At 44.7% G+C, this 23,243-nt stretch overlaps 1 protein-coding gene and 1 non-coding gene across 2 annotated transcripts; both read left to right on the plus strand.

Moving 5' to 3' along the window:
* Positions 1-776: 776 nt before the first annotated feature.
* Positions 777-21,519, plus strand: KPNA4 (karyopherin subunit alpha 4). Its single transcript, XM_059855845.1, has 17 exons — positions 777-958; positions 7,906-7,950; positions 8,615-8,704; positions 8,792-8,821; positions 8,901-8,953; positions 9,684-9,779; positions 9,881-9,966; positions 11,615-11,701; positions 13,356-13,525; positions 13,614-13,658; positions 14,532-14,663; positions 14,845-14,973; positions 16,330-16,434; positions 17,046-17,117; positions 17,656-17,818; positions 18,524-18,618; positions 19,604-21,519. Exons 1-17 carry the CDS (start codon positions 890-892, stop codon positions 19,700-19,702), a joined length of 1,566 nt encoding a protein of 521 aa, XP_059711828.1. The 5' UTR covers positions 777-889; the 3' UTR covers positions 19,703-21,519.
* On the plus strand, positions 15,291-15,572 carry LOC132332008 (small Cajal body-specific RNA 7). The gene has a single exon (XR_009487731.1). It is a non-coding gene; the product is annotated as a small Cajal body-specific RNA 7 (non-coding RNA).
* Positions 21,520-23,243: the final 1,724 nt, after the last annotated feature.

Below are 23,243 nucleotides of genomic sequence, written 5' to 3' on the forward strand. Positions count from 1 at the left end.
TTTGCTAAAATTCTGGAAGACTGAGAGAAGAGGGATTACTCTTAGCAAATGCAAAGTGTAAGGAGGGGAAAGATCGCAGTGTAATTTTCCGCTCCATGATGCAAATAAATGCAAAGTGTAATGAGGGGAAGGATTAAACTTAATTTTTGACTCCATGATAGGGGCAAATGCAAACTTTAGTGAGAGGAAGGATTAAACTATTAACTTTGGGCTCTATGAGGGGACTGAATGGAAGGTGTAGTGCGGAGAGCGATTCAGGGGTCAACTTTCGGCTCCATGAGGGGAATGAATGCCAAGCGTAGCGAGCGGAAGGATTAAACTGTTAATTGTCGGCTCCAGGAGGAGAGCGAAGGGAAAGTGCAGTCGGGGAAGGATTAAACTATTAACTTTGGTCCCCTCCTGGCAGCAGCGCAGGCGCGAGGCCGCCCCTCCCCTCAGCGCCCAAGATGGCGGCGGCGCCGAGGCGGCCCCTCCTTCCCTCCCCGCGCCCGCGCTGCGTCACCGCTCCCGCCCTCTCCCTCCCCGCCGCCATTGGCCGCGGGGCGCGCGCGGCGCAGCCAATGGGCGGTGGCGCCCAGAGCGAGGCTGGCCCTGCTCCCCCCTTCCTCCCTCGCTCGCCCCGTCCCTTCCCCCGCTCGGCGGCACCGGCGCGTTCGGGCCGCCGGGACCGGCCCGGGCCCGCTCCGAACCGCCCCGCTCCGAGCCCCGCTCCCGCCCGCCGAACCGCGCCCGGCCCCGCTCCGGGCCTCGCCACCCGGCCCCGCAGCGGCGCCCCCTCGCCCCGGCCCTTCCCGGCTCTCCGAGGCCGAGAGCGGGCCCGCCGGGCCCCCGGCGCGCTCGGGCCCGGGCGGAGGCGGAGGGGCCGCGCTCCTCCCTGGGCGCCCCCGCCATGGCCGACAACGAGAAGCTGGACAACCAGCGCCTCAAGAACTTCAAGAACAAAGGCCGCGACCTGGAGGTGAGCGCGGCGGGGCCCGGCCGCGGCGCCCGCCCTGGGCCGCGGGGAGGCGGGAGCGGCGCTGCCGGGCGGGGAGGGAGGGCAGGCCGGGCAGGGAGGGAGGAAGGAGCCGCCGAGGCCGCGCTGCGGGCCGGGCGCGGCCGGGCCCGGGGGCGGCCGGCGAGGGGCAGCGGCCGCGCCCGCCCGGGTCGCTCCGGGGCTCCGTGGCCCCTCGGGCCCGGTGGCGGCCGCGGCTCCTCCCGGGCGGCTGCGCCCGCCGGGGCTCGGCCCGGCCCTGGCCCAGCGGCCCCGGTGCGGCGTGGGCTCGCCGGAATTGCTGCGGGAACAATTTCTCCGAGCGGCCCCTAAAAGCCTGAGTCAGGATTAGGGCCCGGTTGGGTGTTCTGCTGCGTGTCTCCAGGATACCTGACGAAATAAGTATCGCCCTAACTTTCATAGCAAGAATATTTTTTTAAAAAAACACTTTTTCTCTCTTTTATTTTTTTATGTTTGTTGTTTTCTGCTCTGGTAGATGAGAAGCCGTTCTGGCGTGTAGCACAGAGCCCCTGAACTTTTTGGTGGTTCAATTATTTGAGCTGTGAAGGTGCTTTCTAAACACAGCAGGATACATAATTAACTTGGGGTTTCCTTAGGAAATAGTCAAATTTTAAAACTAGGTGTCAATCCTCACCTTTAAACACTCGGCCAGGAGTGCTGGTTGGAGCTTAAAATTGTCTGTACAGGGTTCTGGACAAGAATTTTGGTGTTCTCATGGCTGCTTTTGCCTGGCCTCAGAGTGTCCCTTTTGTTTTCCATAATATTCCAGTCTTACATGTGAAGACAATACAATGTTTCAAAAGTAAAAACTCCTTTATGTTCCCTGTATTAATTTAAACATCAGCCAAGTTTCCCAGAAGTCTGTAACACCTGCCTTTTTAACCTGTCCAGTTAGATTGCTAAAACAGTTTATTATTCAGTTGTGTCCAAACTTTTGGCAAAAATATTGGGAGTGGGAATAATTAATTGCTCTGTTTGCTAACAGCGTTGTGAGGTAACCCCTTGCCTTAGATACTAATTGATTTTTGTATAAAGTTTGTTACCACTGAATAGGCAGTTAGAGGAAGGCATCTTTGGGCCTGCACACAGAATGTGCCATTACAGTGAAGAATGGGATTCATGAGCAGGCACAGGCTGGAATTCAGGTGCTTTGGTGCAGCATTTTAGGGGAAAAGGGCAGAAGTAGGGAGGGTTCAAGATGGACACGCAGGTAACACCACGTGGGAGTGTGTCAGAAGGCAGGCAAGCTCTTCAATCATTTTTTTCTATTTGCTGCAGCACTGAAATGCCTTTTCCCACAGCCCAAACCCACTGCTGGGCCGTGTTAAATTTTAGAGAGTGACATTTATCCAGCAAATCCTGGAGCACATGCCTGCTCCCTAAAATAACCACGGTGCAGGGCTATTTTTCATACAATAGCTCAGGCTTCTGGCTGTCCCTGCTGCTCATTAACTGCTTACACATCACACTGGGCATCAGGCTGGGGGAATTGCTGGTGCCCACTCCCAGCCAGCCTCCAAAATCCAGCTTGCAGGGCTGCTTGGGCAGAAAGTTGTGTATTTATTTGGCAGAGGAAGCCAACATTTGATCTTTATCTCCTTCACTCCTCCCCCTTTTTATCTGCGCTGAAATTCTCGTTGGCCCTGGGTTGTTTTTACAAAGCCATCTTTTTTTTTAAATTTTCCATGACAGTTTACCCCTAGAGAAATGAGAAATCCCCCTAATTTTGGTGAATGCCAAATGGAGGGGTTTCTAGAGGGTGTGAAAGGTTGCCATGTTGTGAATTGCAAACTTCCTACAAATGTTATCTCTTAATTCCATGTGCTCAGATCAGTCCAGTGACAGTTACAGTTCCTGTCACATTGTCCTTGCCTTCCAGGTTTTACATATTCACAGGAAGTTCTTGTATTTCGGACCAAAATCAGGCAATTTCCTACATTTTACCCCTGAAAGTAACAAACATTGTTCACCTTTTTGGATATTTGATTTCTTTCCCCCAATATGCTTCTAAAAACACAAATTTTGGCCTGGAAAAAGGGGAAAAAACAAACCCCAACACAAGCACCTGTTTTACATAAGATGTTTGACAAAATTCCTTCATATGCTGAAGTCTTGGGTAAACATTTCCTGCACGGGCACGTTGTAAATAATTGCTGCCATGTGTTTGGAGGTGACAGATTGCTGGTGACACTGGGAATTGAGGGATTCACTGGGAACTGAGGGCAGAAATCTCCAGGAAATCCCTGTCCTGTCCCTGGGTTCTGCTCCTGCCCAAAGGATAGCCGATGTAATAAAGTTTGTAATAGTGGGAGAGCAGTAATGTGGAGCTGAGGCAGCATCTCTGGGGGGAAGTGAAGAGTTCTGCTCAGTGCTTGCAACATTTTTTTAGGGTCTTCAAGATTTTAGAGCTGTGGAGGTAAAATAGAAATGGTTTAGCACAAAGAGGAGCCTTAAAAAGTGCAGAAGTGGCTGCAGTTTTTAACCTCCAACACCAAAGCCTGACTTGAAGAAGGGCTTATCTGGACTCTGATATTAAATTATGCAAATACTGATCCATTAGGGAGCAGGGTAAGGTGACTTTTTTCATCTTCAGTGAGGAACAGGTTTTACTTGGGCTTTTTTTTTTCCCCTTGGATGAGGAAGGTTGAGCTGGTTTTTACTGGTTATTGTGGGGATGGCTGTGCTGTCAGCCATCCAACCTTTGTTTCTAGTGGTGATACCACAAATCTTGGCATTTCATACCAGCTCTTCACTATACAAAGGCCAGATCAGTCCAAATTGTTCATTGTGGCTGTGCTAGAGTTTTATGGACAGATTGAGTTTAAATAAAGCCTTTTTAGCCCTGCATTTTGGGTCTTGATTTGGGAAGGTTTGCAGAGTTTTGGGGTGTTTTATTTGCTTCATTTTCTTTCATCTGGCGATTGAACATTTCATTTTCTCTTGGTGACTGTTGCCTGCTGCAGCATTGCAATCTGACTGACATTGAGAGGTTTTTTTGAAATGAAATAAAAAATATTTCCTGCATTTTATTTCTCTGTAAATCTTGGAAGAATCTGCTGAATTTTCTCTCCTCTGCCTCACCTGTGTTGCTGGGCAGGAGATGAAGGATTGCTTGAACAGTGCCAGCACAGGAGAGGTGTTAAACAGAGATTTCTGCTCTGCAATTGAGAGATGCATGAAGGGAAATGATGATAATTCTGTGATGCAGAACACTTCAAAACTAATTTTGGAGCAGCCATTGCATCAAGATGCTTGAAAATCAGTTATGTCAGGATTTCAAGAGTTGCCAGCATCATTCACTGGACTTCAGAAATATCAATATTTTTTGAGAACACCAAAGAAGCTCCAGGGGAGTGAAGGAAAGGTGGTGGTGTGAGATATATTGAATATTGCAGGTGCTTGGAAGCTTTTCAACCCTTTCTGTATCCCACACAAAATAGTCTGCTTGGGATTAAATATGGAAGAACTGAAGGAGAGCAGGAATTTCACTCAGTGAGATAAAAATAGGTTCCTTTAAGCTGACTTGGAGTTCTGTGGTGAAGCTCATCCATCTTGTCTCTTTCAAATGATGCTGAGATATTTGTTTAAGGCATTTTCTCTGCCATGCCCAGCTTCTCCAGGAAAAATGGGCCTGGTGGCACATGTAATGTCATATTGATTTTTATTTTTTTATCTGGAACTCAGACTCTCATTTTCATTCCGAAGTTGCTGAGATGTGACTTCTGGGGCTATCTTGGGTTGGCTTTATGATCCCAAAGCATTTTTATCAGTGGTGTCTAGAGCAGATTGCATTGCTCCACTTTGGAATTGAGATAGGATTTGTTTAGGAGGGGGATAATGGGTGCAGGAGGGCTTGAATCACTGGCTATAACTGAGGAAAAATAGTCTGTTTTCAGCTGTCTATTCCCTGTGGGGTGTGTTTTGTTTTTGTTTGGAGTCCCAGACCACACTGGTGCTGGTAGCAACTTCCTGGGAAGGAAGGAAGGATGGCACAACCAGCTCATTTCTTATTTACAATAACTGTTGACTTTGCAGTTCCCCAACAGAAACAATGTGCCCTTGGAAACCATTCCCTGGGATGAGAGCAGCAGCCAAAGTTCTACAGTTACTCCTGTGCTGTCAGGCCTCCCTCTTGGAGGTGTAGGAATTGAATGGAACATTTTATAACAGAAAGAAAACCCCACCCCAGCCAGGAGTGAGCACAGGCTGAGTTCCTGATCCCTTCAGGGAGGGGATCCCACTCCAGGATCCCACTCCAGGATCCCATTCCAGGTGTGTTTAGGAAGGGCTGGTGCATCCCAGCTGTTTGAAAACGCCCAGAATGTCCCAGGATCCTGCAGGCATCACTGCCACAAGATTTGAATGATAAGCTGAAGGGCTCAGTCATGACTAATGGTCAGAAATAGCCCTTATGATAAATCTGAAGCTAAATATAATTGAAAAAAGGAGGATGGAGGGGTGGCCATCGCAGGCCGACAGAAATAGATCGGATCATTTGATTTTTGATGTAGCAAATGACAAACAGGATCCAGTGCCTGAAGAGCCACGTGAATTCCTGACAGAGTGGGGCATGTTTCTCAGCTGGAGCCCTTCCCAGGCCTCTCTGAGCTGGGCTGTAAAGCCCTTTCTGGTCAGAGTGGTTTCCTGTGGTGCTGGGAGCTGATTCAGATCGCTCAGATCTCCCCCAGAGCAGAAGGAATAACTCCCCACGTGCCAGAGCACCACCATCCCTCACCTCTGCCCTTTGAGCTGCTCTCCAAAAGGCTGCACAAGTCCATCTGGGCTCTGCTTGGCATTTTACTTTCTCCAAACTCTTCCATCTCTAGCTGGGGTGGTGGCACTGGGAAATCCCGTGGCAGAGCTGACTTCAGTTCTCCTTTGTTGTGCTCCTCCTCAGAGGATGAGCAGTGCCAGGCTGACCTGTAACTGTTCTGTCAACAGACTCTGTGTACACAGAGAGTGATTTTAGTGGAGCCAGGCTTTGGGACATCGTGCTTCAGAGTGACTTCACTGGTGGCTTGTCTTTCATGTGAAGGCTTTTGTGATTCCAAGGTGTGCAGGCAGGAATTCAGGCAAGGCCTGTCAGCTTCTGGCAGGAGGGAGAACATTCTTCTTGTCCCAGCAGAGGATCCTTTAAAGTCTGATCACCTGCAGATAGGATTCTTTTAAGTAAAGAATTTTCTAAATGACATATTTGAGGCTTTTTTGTTGTAATATTTGTTTTGGTCCCACTCAATTCTCTGTGTCAGCAGCAGTGTCACCCCTGGGGTCTGGGAAGAGCCACCCTGTCCCAGGCAGCTTTTGGGTGGGAATGCTGATTGTGCTGCCTTGTGCTTTGGGAAGGTGTGAAAAGTCCCGTGGGATCACCAGGGGCGTGGTGCAGTTCTGCAATCTGATTATCAGAGGCATTCCTCACATTATTTTGTCTTGGATATGCCAGATCAGTGAGTTTGGAGAAACTCCACTGAGCTTTTGAGAGCAGCAGCCTGGAGCACCTAAGGCAGGTGGAGAGCTGCAGCATCTTTGCAAAGCCTGGAAGTGCTGGGTGGGATCCAGCAGTGGATCAGCTTCTCCTGGAGCTCAGAGAAACTTCCCTGAAGTGATTCCTGCCTTCCCTCTGCTCTTCTGAGCTGCATCCATTGTCCTGGGGCTTGGGCATTGCTGGAGGGTCCCAGGCTGTGGGATATCCCCACTGCCCTGAGGATCTCACAGGGCTTTAACACCTTCCCAAACACAGGGCAGCAAAATCAGCATTCCCACCCAAAAGCTGCCTGAGAAGGGTGGGATTGCTGATTTTGGGAGAGGGGTGGCTCTTCCCAGACCCCAGGGGTGACACTGCTGCTCACAGCAAAGCTGCTGCTGCCATAGGGACAATTGAGTGGGACCAAAACAAAAATTACAACAAAACCCCTCAGCTCCTGTGTTCTGGCTCTCCCAGAGCTGCAGCTGCCCCTGGCACTTTGCCATTTCCAGAGCAGGAACTTGTCCCTGGGGGAGGTTGGATTTTCCCCTCAGCCACTGCAAAGTTCTGCCCCCAAAGCAGCAGGGAACCAGCCCTGCTTTGCCACTTTTTCCTACCCTTACCCTTTTTCTTTGGGGAGCTGCAGTGGTGTGCTCAGCTGAAATTTGATTTGATGAATTGCACCTTCTTTTTGATAGGAATAATGAAGAAAAATGCTTTGAAAGTGAGGTTTTAATGCTTATCTTCAGATCTCCTGGCTGTTCAGGAGGTTCCTTTTCCTTCTGTCCTGTGCTCAGGGACTTACAGCTTTCCCTGGGCTTGTCACAATAAAAATGGAATTGTTTGGAATGTTGCTGCTCTCATTCGCTGTGGAGTTCAAAGTGTTCAAATAAAATCACTCCAGACTGATTTATTTCTGTTTTCGCTGCAGCAGCACAAGCAGCAATAACCCAATTGATGGATATTTACAATTGATGTCTTACCCTGAGTATTGCCAATGGCAGCTGTGGAGAAAATGACAAAGAATACTTCTCTTAGAGAGTCAAAGGTTCTAATTCATAAATAATAGCTCTGGAACTCAGCTTTGCTTGCAGGTCTCTCAGTCTGAGCTTCTTTATAAAGTTATTTTACTGTTGGATTGCCATTGTCCTTGTAATGCTTTTGGTGCTGTTTTATGCACAGCTCCTTTCCACTTTGCCCTTTGAAAAGTATGGTTTCATTCCTAATTCCTTTTTTCCTCAACATGAAGACTTAGGAGAATGTTTTAGTGTGAAATAACAGAAATATTGTAGTTATTTCCATTTCCTGTAGAATCTCTACTTTTATAATGAAAATTAAACCCTGTGTGTAAAAGTTCTGTTTAAAGTGCGTGAACTGAAATAGTTGTACAAGAACTTTTTTAACTGATCTAAATTCAGATTATAATTATTTTTATCTTAATTTTTTCCAGACTATGAGAAGACAAAGAAATGAAGTTGTCGTGGAGTTGAGAAAGGTGAGATGACCCAGAGTTTTTACTTTTATTTTATATTATTATTCTTTTATTTTATAAAATTATTCTCACCAAGTGGGATTTGACTTTGTTGTTACTCTGATAAAATGTGAGAGTTTTCATTAAAGACTCAGAAGTTCTGAAGTTATGGGACTTGCACAACTTTTGTCCTGAAAACCAGGAGTTTATATGTAACCTGATTAAGGGGCTCCTCCTTGCACTTCTAGAGTTTCTAAAGATTTAAAATCAGCTGTTCCTGCTCATCTGCAGGCAGAAAATTATTTCCTTACTTGTAAGCGTGGAAGAGTGTGAAGGTAAAACTGGAATTGTTGCAAAAAAAGGAATTACAACTGGAATTATTTTTCTTCTGAGCTGAACAGAAAACCTCTGGGAATTGCTGTGTCCTGTTAGAAATGATGACAAATAAACTGGAATGCTGATGGGTGTGTGCACATCAAATTTACAGCACAGGTTGGATGCAGGCTTTTTAGGAAGAATTCCCCAAATGTGCTTCTCTGGGCACTCCTTTCCAACTGTTTTTGGAAAATTCAAGTGTCAGTGATGGTGTATTTATGATTGTTAGAAACAGAAGCTTCCCTTCCCTTCTTAACACCCCCACCCCCCTCAATCCAAGTTTCAAAGGTATTCCATCATTTCTCTCTTTAAGAACAAAAGAGATGAACATCTCCTAAAGAGAAGGAATGTTCCCCATGAAGATATCTGTGAGGATTCTGATATAGATGGGGACTTCAGAGTGGTAAGAGTTAACTTGCAATAATTTCTTCTTTTTGCATCCTTAAAAGGCATTTGGAATTTCTAACTGCTTCTTGTCTCTGTTTTCCAGCAAAACACTTCTTTGGAGGCAATAGTACAGGTAAAAACTATTACATTGTTTGAATATTCTTCATGGCATGATGACAGATGTGTGAAAAATCTATTTTCTCTGATTTTAGAATGCTTCAAGTGACAACCAGGGTATTCAGTTAAGTGCTGTGCAGGCAGCAAGGTAAGAACACACTTTCCTCAAATATCCTGATTTTATTTTTATTTTATCATGCTCCTAATGTCAGAAAATGTGTTCTAGCTGAACTGAAATTGTAATAATGATTTTTAAAAGGAAAATAGAACTTTAAAGAAATCAGAATACACAGCCTTTTAAGTAGTGTGGATTTCCTTTACTTGTAGATACCTGGATTTATTTTGGTGCAAGCTTGATGCTTCTCCCAGAGTAAAACACACTTTAAAGGACTGTAAAATCTTTGGCTTTAAGTGCAGAAAGAGCTGAGTGTCTCCTCTGCTGGGTGCAGAAGGAAGAAGCTGCAGGGGTTGGAAATGAACAACTCTTATCTTTGATTTTCCTGACTGGTGATAAACTTCCAGAGGGGAGAAAGCATGGAGTGAAATGGCCAATGGATAGAATGGCTTTGCTTTTCCTGTGGCTCAGTAATATCACTTTGGGGGATTATTTTCACTTAAAGAGGAGGAGACAAATCCTGTGGGTCTGTGGGAGGAGGAGAGAAACCCTCGGGAAGGAATTCCCAACCCAGCAGGAGCAGTTTGGTTGTTGGAGATTCCAAACATTGGAGATTCCCAAACTCAACCACAGGGAGCCTTTACTGACCTGCTCCAGTGGCAGCACTGATCCCTTTCTGAGGGGAAGGTTGGATTAAACAATTCCCTGCTCCTTTCCAGGCAGGATTTGTCAGTAATTTGGATTTTTGTCCATTTTCCTGCAGGAAGCTGCTCTCCAGTGACCGCAACCCACCCATCGACGACCTAATAAAATCAGGAATATTACCTATCCTAGTGCACTGTCTTGAAAGAGATGACAAGTGAGTACTGCCAAAACTCAAACCCCTGCACCAGTTCTTGCTGTTCAGCTGATGTGCTGCAGATCTGAGTGACAACACCTGTGGTTTCTCTTTGTCTGCAGTCCTTCCTTACAGTTTGAAGCGGCGTGGGCTCTGACAAACATTGCCTCTGGAACCTCGGAGCAGACCCAGGCTGTAGTTCAATCCAGTGAGTCCTGCAGGGGGGATCTGCTGCCATCACTCCTGGGATTGGGTTGGGATCAGGTTGTCAGTCAAGGCCCTGAAGGAGCTGCTGCCAGGTGTTTCCCTCACACACCTGGTTTTGGCTTCATTTCCTCAGGGTTTAAACCCACTTGGGTTTCCTAATGGTGAGCGACAGCTGGAAACTCAAAGTATCTTAGCAGAGTTGGTATCTGCTGGCTTCCAGTTTTCAAACTTGAAAAAAAACCCACCAAAAACCTTGGAATAAAACCAAACAACCCCTCTGCTGTGAAGAGGGGAGAATATTCATGGACCAGAGGGTGCCTGACACTGAACTCTTCCAAAATAAGCTTGAATTGCAAAACCTGTCCTTCCTATGTTGGGGCATCTGAAACGTGGGAAGGAATTGTAGTTGGAATCTGAGCTACCAGGCAGAGCAGACTTTGTTCTGGACTCCAGGCATGTCCTGAAGAAGAGCTTCTGTTGGTAAATCAGAACTAAGTGGGGAGGGTTTTGAATTGAGTGAACAAACCAGAGCTTCTTGTGGAGTCAAAGATTCAGTGAAATGAGTTTTTCCTAAAATTTAAGGAAAAAAATACACAAAAATTATCTTGGCTGCAAGATCAGTTGCTTCTATTTTTGCTGTTAAGAGCCTGTGAACTTTGACATAATTTGATTTTCACTCTTACAGGATGTACCTTGGGTAATGTTTTTATCTTTACTCCATCCTCTTAATTTCCCAGTTAAAACCTGAGTTTTCTTTGGAAAATCTAATTAATAAATAATCTATCCCACCCCTGATCTAGAACACTTTAAATCTGATTTATCAGTGGACTGAGCACTTTTTCAGTGGTTTCTGTAGGTCTATATTGCACTCTGTTAGTCAGTTTAATAGCTGTGATAGATGAAATTATGATTTATTTCAATTTAAAAGATGCTTTTTTGGTAATTTTTCCATAAGAATTTATTAATCTGCTTGCTGGAGATGTTTTTTCTCCTTGCATACAGACACTGTAAACACCTTCATTTAGCAGGAAATAAGAATCCTGCTGATTAGTTGTTTCTCTAGTAAACACATGGTTTACATTAAAAAAAATTACTCAAAATTTCAAATTTCTCTTGAAATTTACGAAATAAATAGGTTCTTTACAGACTGGGCTGTTATGTAAGCAAGCACCTCAGTGCTGGGGGAGAATAGAACAGAATCAATTATGTAAATGTGGATTTCTTCCCTGCCCTCTTCCTACATTCCCCCTCCTTAATTCCCACTCCATTCCTGCTTCTTCTCCAGTTGCTTCGTTGGAGTTTGGGCTCTGTTGTTCCTTTGCACTTGGGGCTGGTGCATAACTTAGCAGAGAATTTCTGAATTCAATAAATGGAACTAAATTTGGATCCTGACAAGCCTCAGTAAACTTGAGACTTGCAAACAAATGAAATGTCAGGGGTTTAATATTCTCAAGTGCAGGCTCCGTAAGGATATGCAGCAGAGGAAGAATCATTGCAGTGTTTTATTTTACTATCACCTGGGAAATTAGTGAAGCTTTGACCAGTTCTTAACAGGAGAAAAAAGTCTCATGTGAGAGGAAATTCTGCTTTATTTGCTCTTTTGAGATGCATTTTTAACCATTTCCCTGGGTTGTTTTTGTACCTTTCAGATGCTGTGCCGCTTTTCCTGAGACTGCTGCATTCACCTCATCAAAATGTTTGTGAGCAAGCAGTGTGGGCTTTAGGAAATATCATAGGTGGGTCTTCCTCCTGCCACCAGCACCCTCTGCTAGGGGTGTTTTATTAATTATTGTTACCCCTGCCACCACCACCCTCTGGGGATATTTTATTATTATATTATTATTATTGTTATTATATTATTATTATTTTTGTTACCCCTGCCACCACTACCCTCTGGGGATGTTTTATTAATTATTGTTACCCCTGCCACCACCACCCTCTGGGGATGTTTATTTTATTATTGTTACTCCTGCCACCACCACCCTCTGGGGGTGTTTTATTAATTATTATTACCCCTGCCACCAGCACCCTCTGGGGATGTTTATTTTATTATTGTTACTCCTGCCACTAGCACCTTCTGGGGATGTTTTATTAATTATTGTTACCCCTGCCACCAGCACCCTCTGGGCTGTTTTGTTATTTTATTATTATTATTGTTATTATATTATTATTATTTCTTTACTCCTGCCACCACCACCCTCTGGGGATGTTTTATTAATTAGTGTTACCCCTGCCACCACCACCCTCTGGGGGTGTTTTATTAATTATTGTTACCCCTGCCACCACCACCCTCTGGGGATATTTTATTATTATATTATTATTATTGTTATTATATTATTATTATTATTGTTACTCCTGCCACCACCACCCTCTGGGGGTGTTTTATTAATTATTGTTACCCCTGCCACCACCACCCTCTGGGGGTGTTTTATCATTATATTATTATTATTGTTATTATATTATTATTATTTTTGTTACTCCTGCCACCACCACCCTCTGGGGATGTTTTATTAATTATTGTTACCCCTGCCACCACCACCCTCTGGGGGTGTTTTATTATTATATTATTATTATTGTTATTATATTATTATTATTTTTGTTACTCCTGCCACCACCACCACCCTCTGGGGATGTTTTGTTATTGTTTGGAAGTTTTGTCAGGGAATCTTCAGGAATATGTTGGGCTCTCACTGTTCTTGGTGGTCTGGTGTTGTCTGCCACCCCTTTCCCTTATCCACCACCATAAATCTGTAAATCATGGCATGTTTTCTGGTAAAATTTCTAAATGCTGGGAAGTTTTCTGGTAAAATCTTTAAATGATGGAATGGATTTTTTTTGTTAAAATTTGTAAATGATACGACATTTGCTGGTAAAATCTGTAAATGATGGGATGGATGGTGTTTGTTAAAATTTTTAAATGATAGGATGTTTGCTGGTAAAATCTGTAAATGATGGGATGGGTGTTTGCTGGTAAAATCTGTAAATGATGGGATGGATGGTGTTTGTTAAAATTTGTAAATGATAGGATGTTTGCTGGTAAAATCTGTAAATGATGGGATGGGTGTTTTCTGGTAAAATCTGTAACTGCTGGGATGGATGTTTTCTGGTAAAATCTGCAAATGCTGGGTTGTTTTCTGGTAAAATCTGCAAATGCTGGGATGTTTTCTGGTAAAATCTGCAAATGCTGGGATGTTTTCTGGTAAAATCTGCAAATGCTGGGATGGATGTTTTCTGGTAAAATCTGTAACTGCTGGGATGGATGTTTTCTGGTAAAATCTGTAACTGCTGGGATGTTTTCTGGTAAAATCTGTAACTGCTGGGATGTTTTCTGGTAAAATCTGCAAATGCTGGGTTGTTTTCTGTTCTAACCCCCCTGATTGTGTCCCACAGGTGATGGACCCCAGTGTAGAGATTATGTCATTAGTCTTGGAGTAGTGAAGCCCCTGCTGTCCTTCATCAGCCCCTCCATCCCCATCACCTTCCTCAGGAACGTCACCTGGGTGATGGTGAACCTGTGCCGCCACAAGGACCCCCCTCCGCCGATGGAGACCATCCAGGAGGTGATGGAGGGAGGGCTCTGCAGGGGCTGGGCTCCAGCTGCCTTTGCCTGCTCCCAGAATAACCCTCAGGTGTTTCTTTCTCCCTCAGATCCTGCCAGCGCTCTGTGTTTTAATTCACCACACGGATGTAAATGTGAGTGACCCCTCTCAGAGCCACCTGCAGCTTCTGCTGTGGGTTTTGAGCTGAAATATAAAATAAAATGGAAATCTGTGCTGTTCCCTTTGATTAGGACAAGCTGCTGTGGATATCTATTAACTGCCTCTTTTAAAATGCTGATGTTATTTTTAAATAGTGATGTTTTTTCCCTGGTATTTCTGTCTCTGCAAGTGTTTATTTGCATGTACTTTCCCTGCACTTATGACTGAAACTGCTTTCTATTTTTATTTCTGTGAGCGTTCATTCACAGAGAAATACAGGAATTTTTTTGCCTAGCACTTAAATTTGTAATGAAAATCAAATTAAAAAAAAAATCAGTGTCTGCTGCACATGTCAAATGTCAGGGTTAGCTGTAACTTCTGAGGTGTTAACTTTTAAATAACAATTTCATATTTAAGTCAATGAGCAACACTTTATTGAAATTATGGAATGAGTCAGCTTTTTGTCTGAACATAAATCAGAATTTAAGATTAATTCTTTGCTTCCAAAAGAAGTTGTAGCTGAGTTAATGGCAATGGTGCTCTGCAAAAAATACGTCTGTATTAACTTTACAATTCCTGTAGTAATTATGTGATTTAATTTCTTGTCTCTAAGGAGGTGAAATTAAGTTTATTAGAATTTTGGAATTTCCTGTATTGGTGAGCCAGTCAAGAGCTGTCAGCTGAAACAGCATTCACTCAATATTTTTGCCAGCTGTCAGTTGAAATGCTCACATTTCCTGCTGCCTAAACTGGCTTTTGAGCATGGGAATGCACACAGATATTAATTCAAGTTCACTGTCAGTGTGTCCATAAATGTGCATCCTTTGGGGTGTGAGCTGCTGCCAGAGCTGTTGTTGTGTCCTGTCAGATTTTGGTAGACACAGTCTGGGCACTCTCCTATCTGACGGATGCTGGCAACGAGCAGATCCAGATGGTGATAGACTCTGGGATTGTCCCTCACCTGGTTCCTCTCCTCAGCCACCAGGAAGTCAAAGTCCAGGTGAGTTTGGATCACACAGAGCAGGTGACCCCAAAATGTGCCGCTGCAGAAAATGCTTCCTTTTTATCACTCCCATTGAAATGTGAGAAATATTTTTTCCTGTGTGCTGCAGCATTTGCATAAACCCTTTATGTTTGCTGAAGAGCTTGTTTTGGAAGGAGATGTTTGGGTTTGTTTTCAGACAGCTGCCCTGAGAGCTGTGGGGAACATCGTCACTGGCACCGATGAGCAGACACAGGTGGTTCTCAACTGTGAAGCTCTCTCACATTTCCCAGCACTTCTGACACATCCCAAAGAAAAAATTAATAAGGTGAGCAACACCAGGGATTTTACCTGATGAAGAACTTCCATATTTGGCTGAGCTGGGGTTCCACGTTGTGTAGGGCCATAAAGATGTGAATAATGGACTCCTTCCACCAGTTTGTGGCAAATTTCAGCAAATACTGATTTTTTTTTTGATGGAAATTATTATCCATAGGGAAGTCTCCTAGGAGCTGCAGACTTGTGCTTGACAGGAATGTCAGTGTTTGCAGGAAAGCAGAGCTTTCTATTATCAGTCTGGCTGTTGACTTGTGTAGGAGTTCTCAATACATGAAATGTCACCTTAATTAATTACCCTGCCTCTCTCAGAAGTGATGACACGGAGATAATTGGGTGTGTTTGGATGGAGTGTGAGTGAGAAGGGGAATGGGGGCAGAGCTGGGGTGGGGGCTGTGTGTGGGTGTGTGGGGGGCTCTCCTGGGGGCACTGATGGCAGTGCTGAGCCAGGAGTGCATCTGAGGCGTGTTGGGCACCTCGGGGCCCCTCTGCAACACTGCCTGTGATTAAAGCCCCACAAAAGCCCACCAGGAGAGCCCCAGGCTGCCCAAAGGTCTCCAGGGTCACCAGTGATCCTGTGCTCTGATCTCAGAGAGTCAGTGGTGAACACTGCTGCAGCTTCCTTTGAAGTTCTCACCTAAAAAGTTCTCGTTCAGGGAGGCTGAGAAGGGAATTGAATGGTGGAGGATTGCTAGGAAGGGAGAAATCTGTCAGCTGTAGGAGTTTAAAAGGTTGGTACTCAATGTAAAATTGTATTTAAACTGTTGCTTGTTGATTAAAGTTGAGATTCCCACTCTAGGAGGGAGGTGAGGGCTGTGAGTTTAACTCAGGGAGGGGCTGCTGGGGAACAGATCTGTTCTTGCTTTGCCTGGGAGGAGAGTCCTGGGCTTGTGGACAGAGGGAGCATAAAGAATCATCAGCTTCAGAGTGTTGTTAAAAATCAAGTGTTCAGTTCATGGTGCTGCATTTCCTGGAGCTAAGAAGAGCCATCAGGAAGGAGGTAAAGAACTGCCATGTCTGGAATCCAGGATTCTGTCAGGCCATCAGCTGAGACCTGCTCATTGGCAGTGCTGGAAGGAATCCAAGTGCTCATTGGGCATTTTCTGCCTCCAAATAATTTCTCCTTTTAATTGGAAGTATTTGGTTGAAGCTGGTAACAGTGAAAGGCTGAGGAGTCTTGTGGAGCCTCCTGAGGTGAGATTGTCCCTTTGGTTTGTCTCAGCAGGAATTCAGCTCTGCACAATCAAGCTGATGGAATCCTTGGTGGTGTTCAAGGTTGGCCAGTTGCAGTGGACATAAACGATGTAGAATCCTTCTGTGAATTCATTCCTGATGTTTTATTTTGCAGGAAGCAGTGTGGTTCCTGTCTAACATCACTGCAGGAAACCAGCAGCAAGTCCAGGCAGTAATAGATGCAAACCTTGTTCCAATGATAATCCATCTTCTAGATAAGGTCAGATCCCAAGCATTGCTGGTGGGCTTCCAATCCTGCTTTCCTTTCCAGCTCTTGGTGTCTTTTAAAAAAGGACTTCCCAAGCCACGCTGTGCCCCCAAGGATCTGCTGTGGCAGAGGGAAGGAACAGCAAAAGCATGTGGGAATTATTTAAGGGAAAAGACAAATAACCCAGAGCTGCTCACAGATAGCTCTGTTAGTTAACCAATTTATTGATCTGTGAGAAAAGATTGGAGACTTTTCCATGTAATCCCAGGCCTGAGGTGCTGCAGCAGCCCCAGCTGCAGTGCTGGGCTTTATCACAGCTCCCAGTGGGCTCAGCTGGCCCTGCAGGCTGTGCCAGCTGCTGATAAGGGCTGGCAGAGGGCAGGGCTGCAGCTCGTTTGCCTTGATGTAAACAACCTTCCCTTCCCTGGCAGATCCCTTGCAAACCCTGGGTGCAGGCAGGGGATGGACACAGAGAGACTCAAACAGGGCAGGGTTTATTTGTTACCCCACCCTGAACTGCTACAGTGACACCTTGCAGAGGGGACTGTAACAAATGCAGATGTCTGGGAATCCTGCCTGACAAGCCCTGGAATGACTGTTCCTGTCTCTGGTTGTGCTTGCAGGGGGATTTTGGGACTCAGAAAGAAGCTGCTTGGGCAATAAGCAACTTAACAATCAGTGGGAGAAAAGACCAGGTGAGTGCAGCTGTGGGAGAACTTCATTTCCTCTCTTGGGAGGTGCTGGGCCTGTGGATGTCTCTGTTCCTTCTCCTCAGGGATTTAAGAGTGACCTCCCCCTGTTTTGGGGTGACCTGAGTCAGGAGCATCCCTGATGGTTTCAGCCAGGCTCTGATGGGATTCTCCACATTTTTTCCCCACCACAAGGATGTGATCATAAAAAGGACAGGAACCCCTGAGTAGGATACACGAGTCCCTTGTAAGCCCAGAGTAAAAGATTCGTGGCAGGCTTGGGGTGGTGCTGTGACTCTTCAGAGGTGAGGTTGAAACTCCTTATCCACCCTGAAAAACTCACAGTATTTGCTCCTTGGGTGTTGTAAATCTCCAGTCTGTTTGTAATTTAATAGCCACATGTGTCCCAGGAAGGGATTCCTGAGGTGGCCCCTGCAGAGTGCTGGGGGCTGGGTGGGTGCCTGTGCCTCTTTGGGCTTGCTGGGATGTGTTTGCCTGTGCTGCTGCCACGTTCCTGCTCTAACTCTTGGCTTTTCCCCCTCAGGTGGCTTACTTGATTCAACAAAATGTAATTCCTCCCTTTTGCAATTTGCTGACAGTAAAAGATGCACAAGTTGTGCAAGTGGTTCTGGATGGACTAAGTAATATATTAAAAATGGCTGAAGAGGAAGCAGAAACCATAGCCAACCTTATAGAAGAGTGTGGAGGTAGGGGGAGCAAGGTTTTAGTAACTTTTCCAGGGATTGCTGCTTTGGCATCCTGCCTGTGTTGGGTTTATTGTTGGCACAGATATTTTAAGCAAACCTTTTAAAGCACCCTTTTCATGCCTATCAGGTGAATATCCACAGCTTTTCCTAAGTTGATGATCAAATAAAAGGTGGAGGAGCAGGATAATGGCAGTAAAGTTCATGAGGTGCTCATTTTGTAACAGTCTGCATATTAGACAAATTAGTCTAATTAAGAGAAACTAAATTAGTCAGTGTGGGTGGGGGTGATGTGCTTACCTTAATCATGCACAAGTCATGTCCAGGTGAACTTGGAAATAATAGTTCTACATGCAGTGGTTGTAAAAATGTAATAACTTGAATTTCCTCATGGTTTTGAGACTTTCTCCATATTCTTTGTGGTTTGAGTTAAGTGAAACTTTTCAGGGATGAAAGAACAGTGTGACAGTAAATTTGGGCACAGGTAAAAAACTGTGGGATTTGTAAACAATGAGTAGAATAATCCTTAAAATACCAAATCTGTGTACTTAATTCTGTGTTTATATAAATATGTCAGGTGGGTTTAACAGCATTTTATTCATAACCAGATCATTCATAACTCTGTTCCCAGTGTATTTTTTAATTTCTTTGTTGGAAGTCGTTTGGCCTGAATTTGGTGTTCTGAGACCTCTTGTGTGTTGGTTGCAGGCCTGGAGAAAATTGAACAGCTACAAAACCATGAAAATGAAGACATCTACAAACTGGCTTATGAGATCATTGACCAGTTCTTCTCCTCAGATGATGTGAGTGTGCAGCTCCCTGCAGCAGGGCCATGGTTTGCACTTAGAGATCTGCAGGAGAGGGCAGCAGCCCCAGGGCTGGGCTCAGGGAAGAATTTGAGCCCCTGTGTGAACCTCCTGCACCTCCTGCCATTGCTGCTGATGAAGCACCTAAAGAAGATCTGATGCCTAATTTAAGCCTCATCTCCAGGGATTAAAATCCCAGGCTGTGAATAGTTCCCTTAACTCTCAGCTTGACATTTCCCATTTGATAAGCTCCCTGCTGACTCCAGGGCTGAGGCTGCTGCTTAAGAAACAGAGCAGTTGGAACATCTGAATAATTCCAGGGGTGGAATGTGCTGATCAGGAGGGTTGTTCCATTTCAGACATGGAACATAAATCAGAGGCAGGGCTGATCTGTGTGCACTCCCAGTCAGGAAGTTCATTGCAGAGAGGGGAAGGGCAGCCCTGGCAGTCTGTGCCATGCAGGGAGGGTTTCCTGCTGCCTGGAACACTGCAGCAGTGGTCAGGTTCAGCTGCATTCATGGCCTGTTTGCACTTGGAAGGTGACTTCGTGCTGGATTTCACTTTGATGGGAGCAGTGAGATCCAAGTCTCGTTTAACAGCTCGACTTTGGCATTTACAGCTGGACTTGGAATTTAATCCAGTGTCAGTTTGGGCTTAGCCCTGCTTTGGCTTAGTGGTGCTGGTCTTAGTTTGGGCTTAGCCCTGCCTTGGCTTGGTGGTGCTGCTCTTCTCCTAAGAACTGAAGGTTTTCCAGGAGAGAAAATTGTGTCAGCAAGAGGGTTTGGGGTGCCATGTAGCACTCCCTGCTACAAGGTAAAACATTTGGGTTTAAACCACTTCATTTTAGTGCTGTCAGTAATTAGGGGAGGGGTGGCAGGACTGGCTGCAGGGAGGTGAAGAGGGAGCTGCTTTTGGGGTTGTCCAGCTCCAGTGTGGGAGGTTTGGTTGAGCCCCTGCTGACGCTGTCCCCGTTGCATTCCAGATTGATGAAGATCCAAGCCTCGTTCCAGAAGCGATCCAGGGCGGAACGTTTGGTTTCAATTCATCTGCCAACGTACCAGCAGAAGGGTTCCAGTTTTAGAGTGGTATTTTGGAAGTTTAGGTACAATGCAGCACTGAATAAAAAAAAAAAAAAGGTTTGATCCATCAATCTTGGCTCATGGGATCCGCTGCTGCATTAAATCGGGAAAGTAAATGTGAAGATTTCATTTGGAATCCCAGGAAAGCCCAAATGAAGTCAAGATGGCGAGTGGGTGCGAGTGAGAATGAGTGGCAAAATGTAATGACAAACTTCACACTGAATGCTTCTTTAGATTGTTCAAAGAAAAAGGGCTACAGGTCACAGATCTTCAGTGCCTGAGAAGGAACACCGACCTCCCGGAGCAGCGGGGGGCCGCAGTACTCTCATCATCAGCCTCGTCAGCATCAGAGAGCAGGATGCCCAGAGCGCAGGGAGAGCAGCCCAGGCCTTGCTCTGCAGCCCCGTGTGAATGGCAGCGTGGAGTGAGTGTCTGCAGCTCTGGCCCGGGGCCAGCCCGGCCGGAGAGAGAGAGGCGTGCCTGTGATGTGTCTGTGAGCGTGCGAGCTTGAGTCGCCTCCAGGGGCTGAGAAACCTAAAATCATCCAATGAGTTCACAAGTGTTGACTTACACTGGACACACCAAGACCGGTTTAGCAGCAGACTCTGGTTTACTCCTGCAGCCTGTGTTTTCCTCTTTTTTTTTTTTTTTTTGTTTTATTTTGTTTCATTTTAATTTTTTTTTTCCCCTCTTCTTTTTTTTCTTTCAGTTCTTTTTAATTTCTTTTTCCTGTTACGGCTTCTTAGTTGTTTGTAAAGTCAGAATTTCAGGAAGGCTTCCCTGTGCATTTGCACCAGATGAATGTTTGATGTTATGAAAAGCTTTTCCATATCATCAAAACTAATTTGTAGATTTTTGCATGGAAAAAACAAACAAACAAAAATCATCCATTTCCCTTCAAACTAGACTGTGTTGCAGTACACAAGTTGCCATCATAGTAGAAAGCAGTAAAATGTGGTAATAAAGCCTCATCCTTTTCATTTTCAAAGATAACACGAAGACCTTTGCATGTGGTAATCTCCAGCATAGTTCATTTTTAGATTTCGTTGAGTCCTGTAACCAAAATGTTTCTGTTGTGGTAGGATACCGTGCTGTGTTTCAATGTTACTTGTTTTCAAACTTTGTTTTCTATGAAAATGATATGGAAACGTCTAAAAATGAAATTTGGTGCATATGTACTGCTGAATAAAGAGCGAAAAAAAGAGGTGTGAATAGATGTACAAATCAAGTCATGGTTTGAACACCTTTAATATGCCTAATCCAATTGTTTTAGACTCTTTTTATCTTAGATGTAGGCAGCCATGAACAATCTATTTTGAGCCACTTTAGAGAGAAAGAAAAAAAAAACACTTTGTATTTTTAAAACTTGCACAAAAAGGATGCAAGTGTTTTTATAATTGGAGGAATGCCTCAGTTTTGAGGTCGTGCACACTAAATTCAAGGTGATGTTACAAATTTGTACAAACTGAACTCTTGATAAGGTGGCTCATTGTAGGAAATGCTGTGCCTTCCCCTTTGAGCACAAGTGTTGCATGAACAACAGTTTGCTATAATAAAACATCCCAGGTTAGCCACCATTAGCATCTATATCTACCTTGTGTTTTCAAATCAGCTGGTAATTCTGAAACACTGTAGAATGGATAAAGATTATTTTGTGATCATAACTCTTTGTTGGACTAGAGTATTTTTGCAGCATTCCTTGTCATCAGAAACATGGTTAAAAGTTTAAAACTAGAAGCAGCGGAAAACTAGCTTGTGAATTTATCCAAGTAGAGTGCAGGCTAGGCTGTCTTGGGGAAATAAACATTAAAACTTGCAACTCTGCTGCCCTGCCTGTTTCTTTATAGAATATTCACATTTTGCAGCATGAAACAATTTGAAGAAAGTGACTTTTAAAGGCTCTGGGTTGAGGTTTTTACCTGTTCAGTGTTTTTGCGTGTTGCAGGCTGGAGTTATTTACTGTAAATGTTCAAAAAATAACAATTTTATTTCAGCTTTCCTTAATGACCTCTGCATATTCACTGAATAAATCAGGGCTGTTTTCATGGAAAACGTAGGGAGCCCATGGAGGAGGGAAATGAAATCATTTTTGTGAGAGTTGAAATGTTCTCAGGAGAACTGTAACCAGTAAATTGTGATTTTTCACCCTCAAACACCTTTGTGAGGGATGTTCCGTAGAGAATTGCTGTTTTACAAACCTCTCTTGCTGGGGGAGAGGAGAACAGGTATTTGTGGCAACTTCTTTGGTTTTACTGAAAACAAAATACCCCCAAAGCTCTGCATTTAATGCCAAAATCCTTTTGGGCACTTCTGGGTGTAACACAACTCAGGCACTCCCCCGGAGCTGGTGCTGCTCCAGCTTTTTCCCTTTTTTGGTGGATTTGGGGCTTTGAGGTGAGTTTTAACCGGGAAAATTCTCTTCCCCTGCTTCCCAGCCGATCCTGTCGCTGTTTCACCGAACTGCGGGAATCTGAAATCTTCCCGAATGTTCCACAGGGTGGCACCACTGGAGCTCCGGGAGCCGCTGCGGGCGATGCCTTTTCTCCCAAAATTTGCATTTTGAGGTGATGCCGTTGTTTCCTTTGTGGGCAAAAGAGGATTTGTTGGGGAATCTCGGGATACAAACAAGAACAAATTTGGGAATTGCCTCTGGGAATACTGATCGCCGAGTTTGGGTGTTGTATCCATATTTATATCTTAGATATATTAGAAATATCCTGAATTTTGGAGTAGAATTTTTTTTATCTGATTTTAGGATAGCAAATAGAAAAATATTTACAATATTAAAAGGACAAAAATGATTCCACAAATCAGCTGTGCCAGGTGGGAATTTTTATTTTAAGGAAATAAAGGAATAAAGGGAAATAAGGAATTTTTATTTTAAAGGGAAAAAATCAATTAGCTACCCTGGAATTTTAGGATCTGAGAAGAATAAGCTGAGAGGAAAGGGGTTTCTTGAGAGAAGTTGATCCTTTCTCTGCTGGAAGTGGAATTATCCCTGGTTCTTTTCAGCATTCCCTGGACAGAGCTGATCCCACCTTCCTTCCCAGCAAGTGGTGAATTTCTGCTTTGGGCTTGGGACAGGCTGGTAAAAACCCTCATTTCTGCACAGAACAGATAATGAACCAATTTAAAGGATTTCAAGGCAAATGAAACCCTGGCAGAGTCACTTCACAACTCCAGGATGGCTGCAGATTAAAACTCAGACTTTTTGCCACTTTTAACTATAAATGTTTCCTCAGCTCTGCGTGTCACCGAGCTCTGGCAGGAGAGCTGCTCCTGGGGCTGGAAGCAATTAGAGGAATTCTGCATCTGGATCAAATATTGGGAGAGGAAACTTAGTAGCTGCAAACGTGTCAAGTTTACAAACTCGCTCGGGGTAAGTTGTAGCTACTGCTCCAGTGAAACGGGGGCACAGAAATCGCTGGGAAATTAATATTGCTGCATTATCCACAGGAAGTGGCTGGAAGCTGCATTTCCACCAAATAATTCCCATTTTTGCCAGTGGATCCATTGTAAATCCTATATTTACCCTGCTGGTCT

Source organism: Haemorhous mexicanus, chromosome 10 (genome assembly GCF_027477595.1).
Source record: "Haemorhous mexicanus isolate bHaeMex1 chromosome 10, bHaeMex1.pri, whole genome shotgun sequence".
In the NCBI taxonomy this organism is placed as follows: domain Eukaryota; kingdom Metazoa; phylum Chordata; class Aves; order Passeriformes; family Fringillidae; genus Haemorhous; species Haemorhous mexicanus.

Coding starts and splice junctions, on each gene's coding strand:
- KPNA4 (XM_059855845.1), top strand. CDS start 890: ATGGCCGACAACGAGAAGCTGGACAACCAGCGCCTCAAGAACTTCAAG. Junction 9,780..9,880: donor TGTCTTGAAAGAGATGACAA/GTGAGTACTGCC, acceptor CTTTGTCTGCAG/TCCTTCCTTACAGTTTGAAG. Junction 16,435..17,045: donor TAATCCATCTTCTAGATAAG/GTCAGATCCCAA, acceptor TTGTGCTTGCAG/GGGGATTTTGGGACTCAGAA.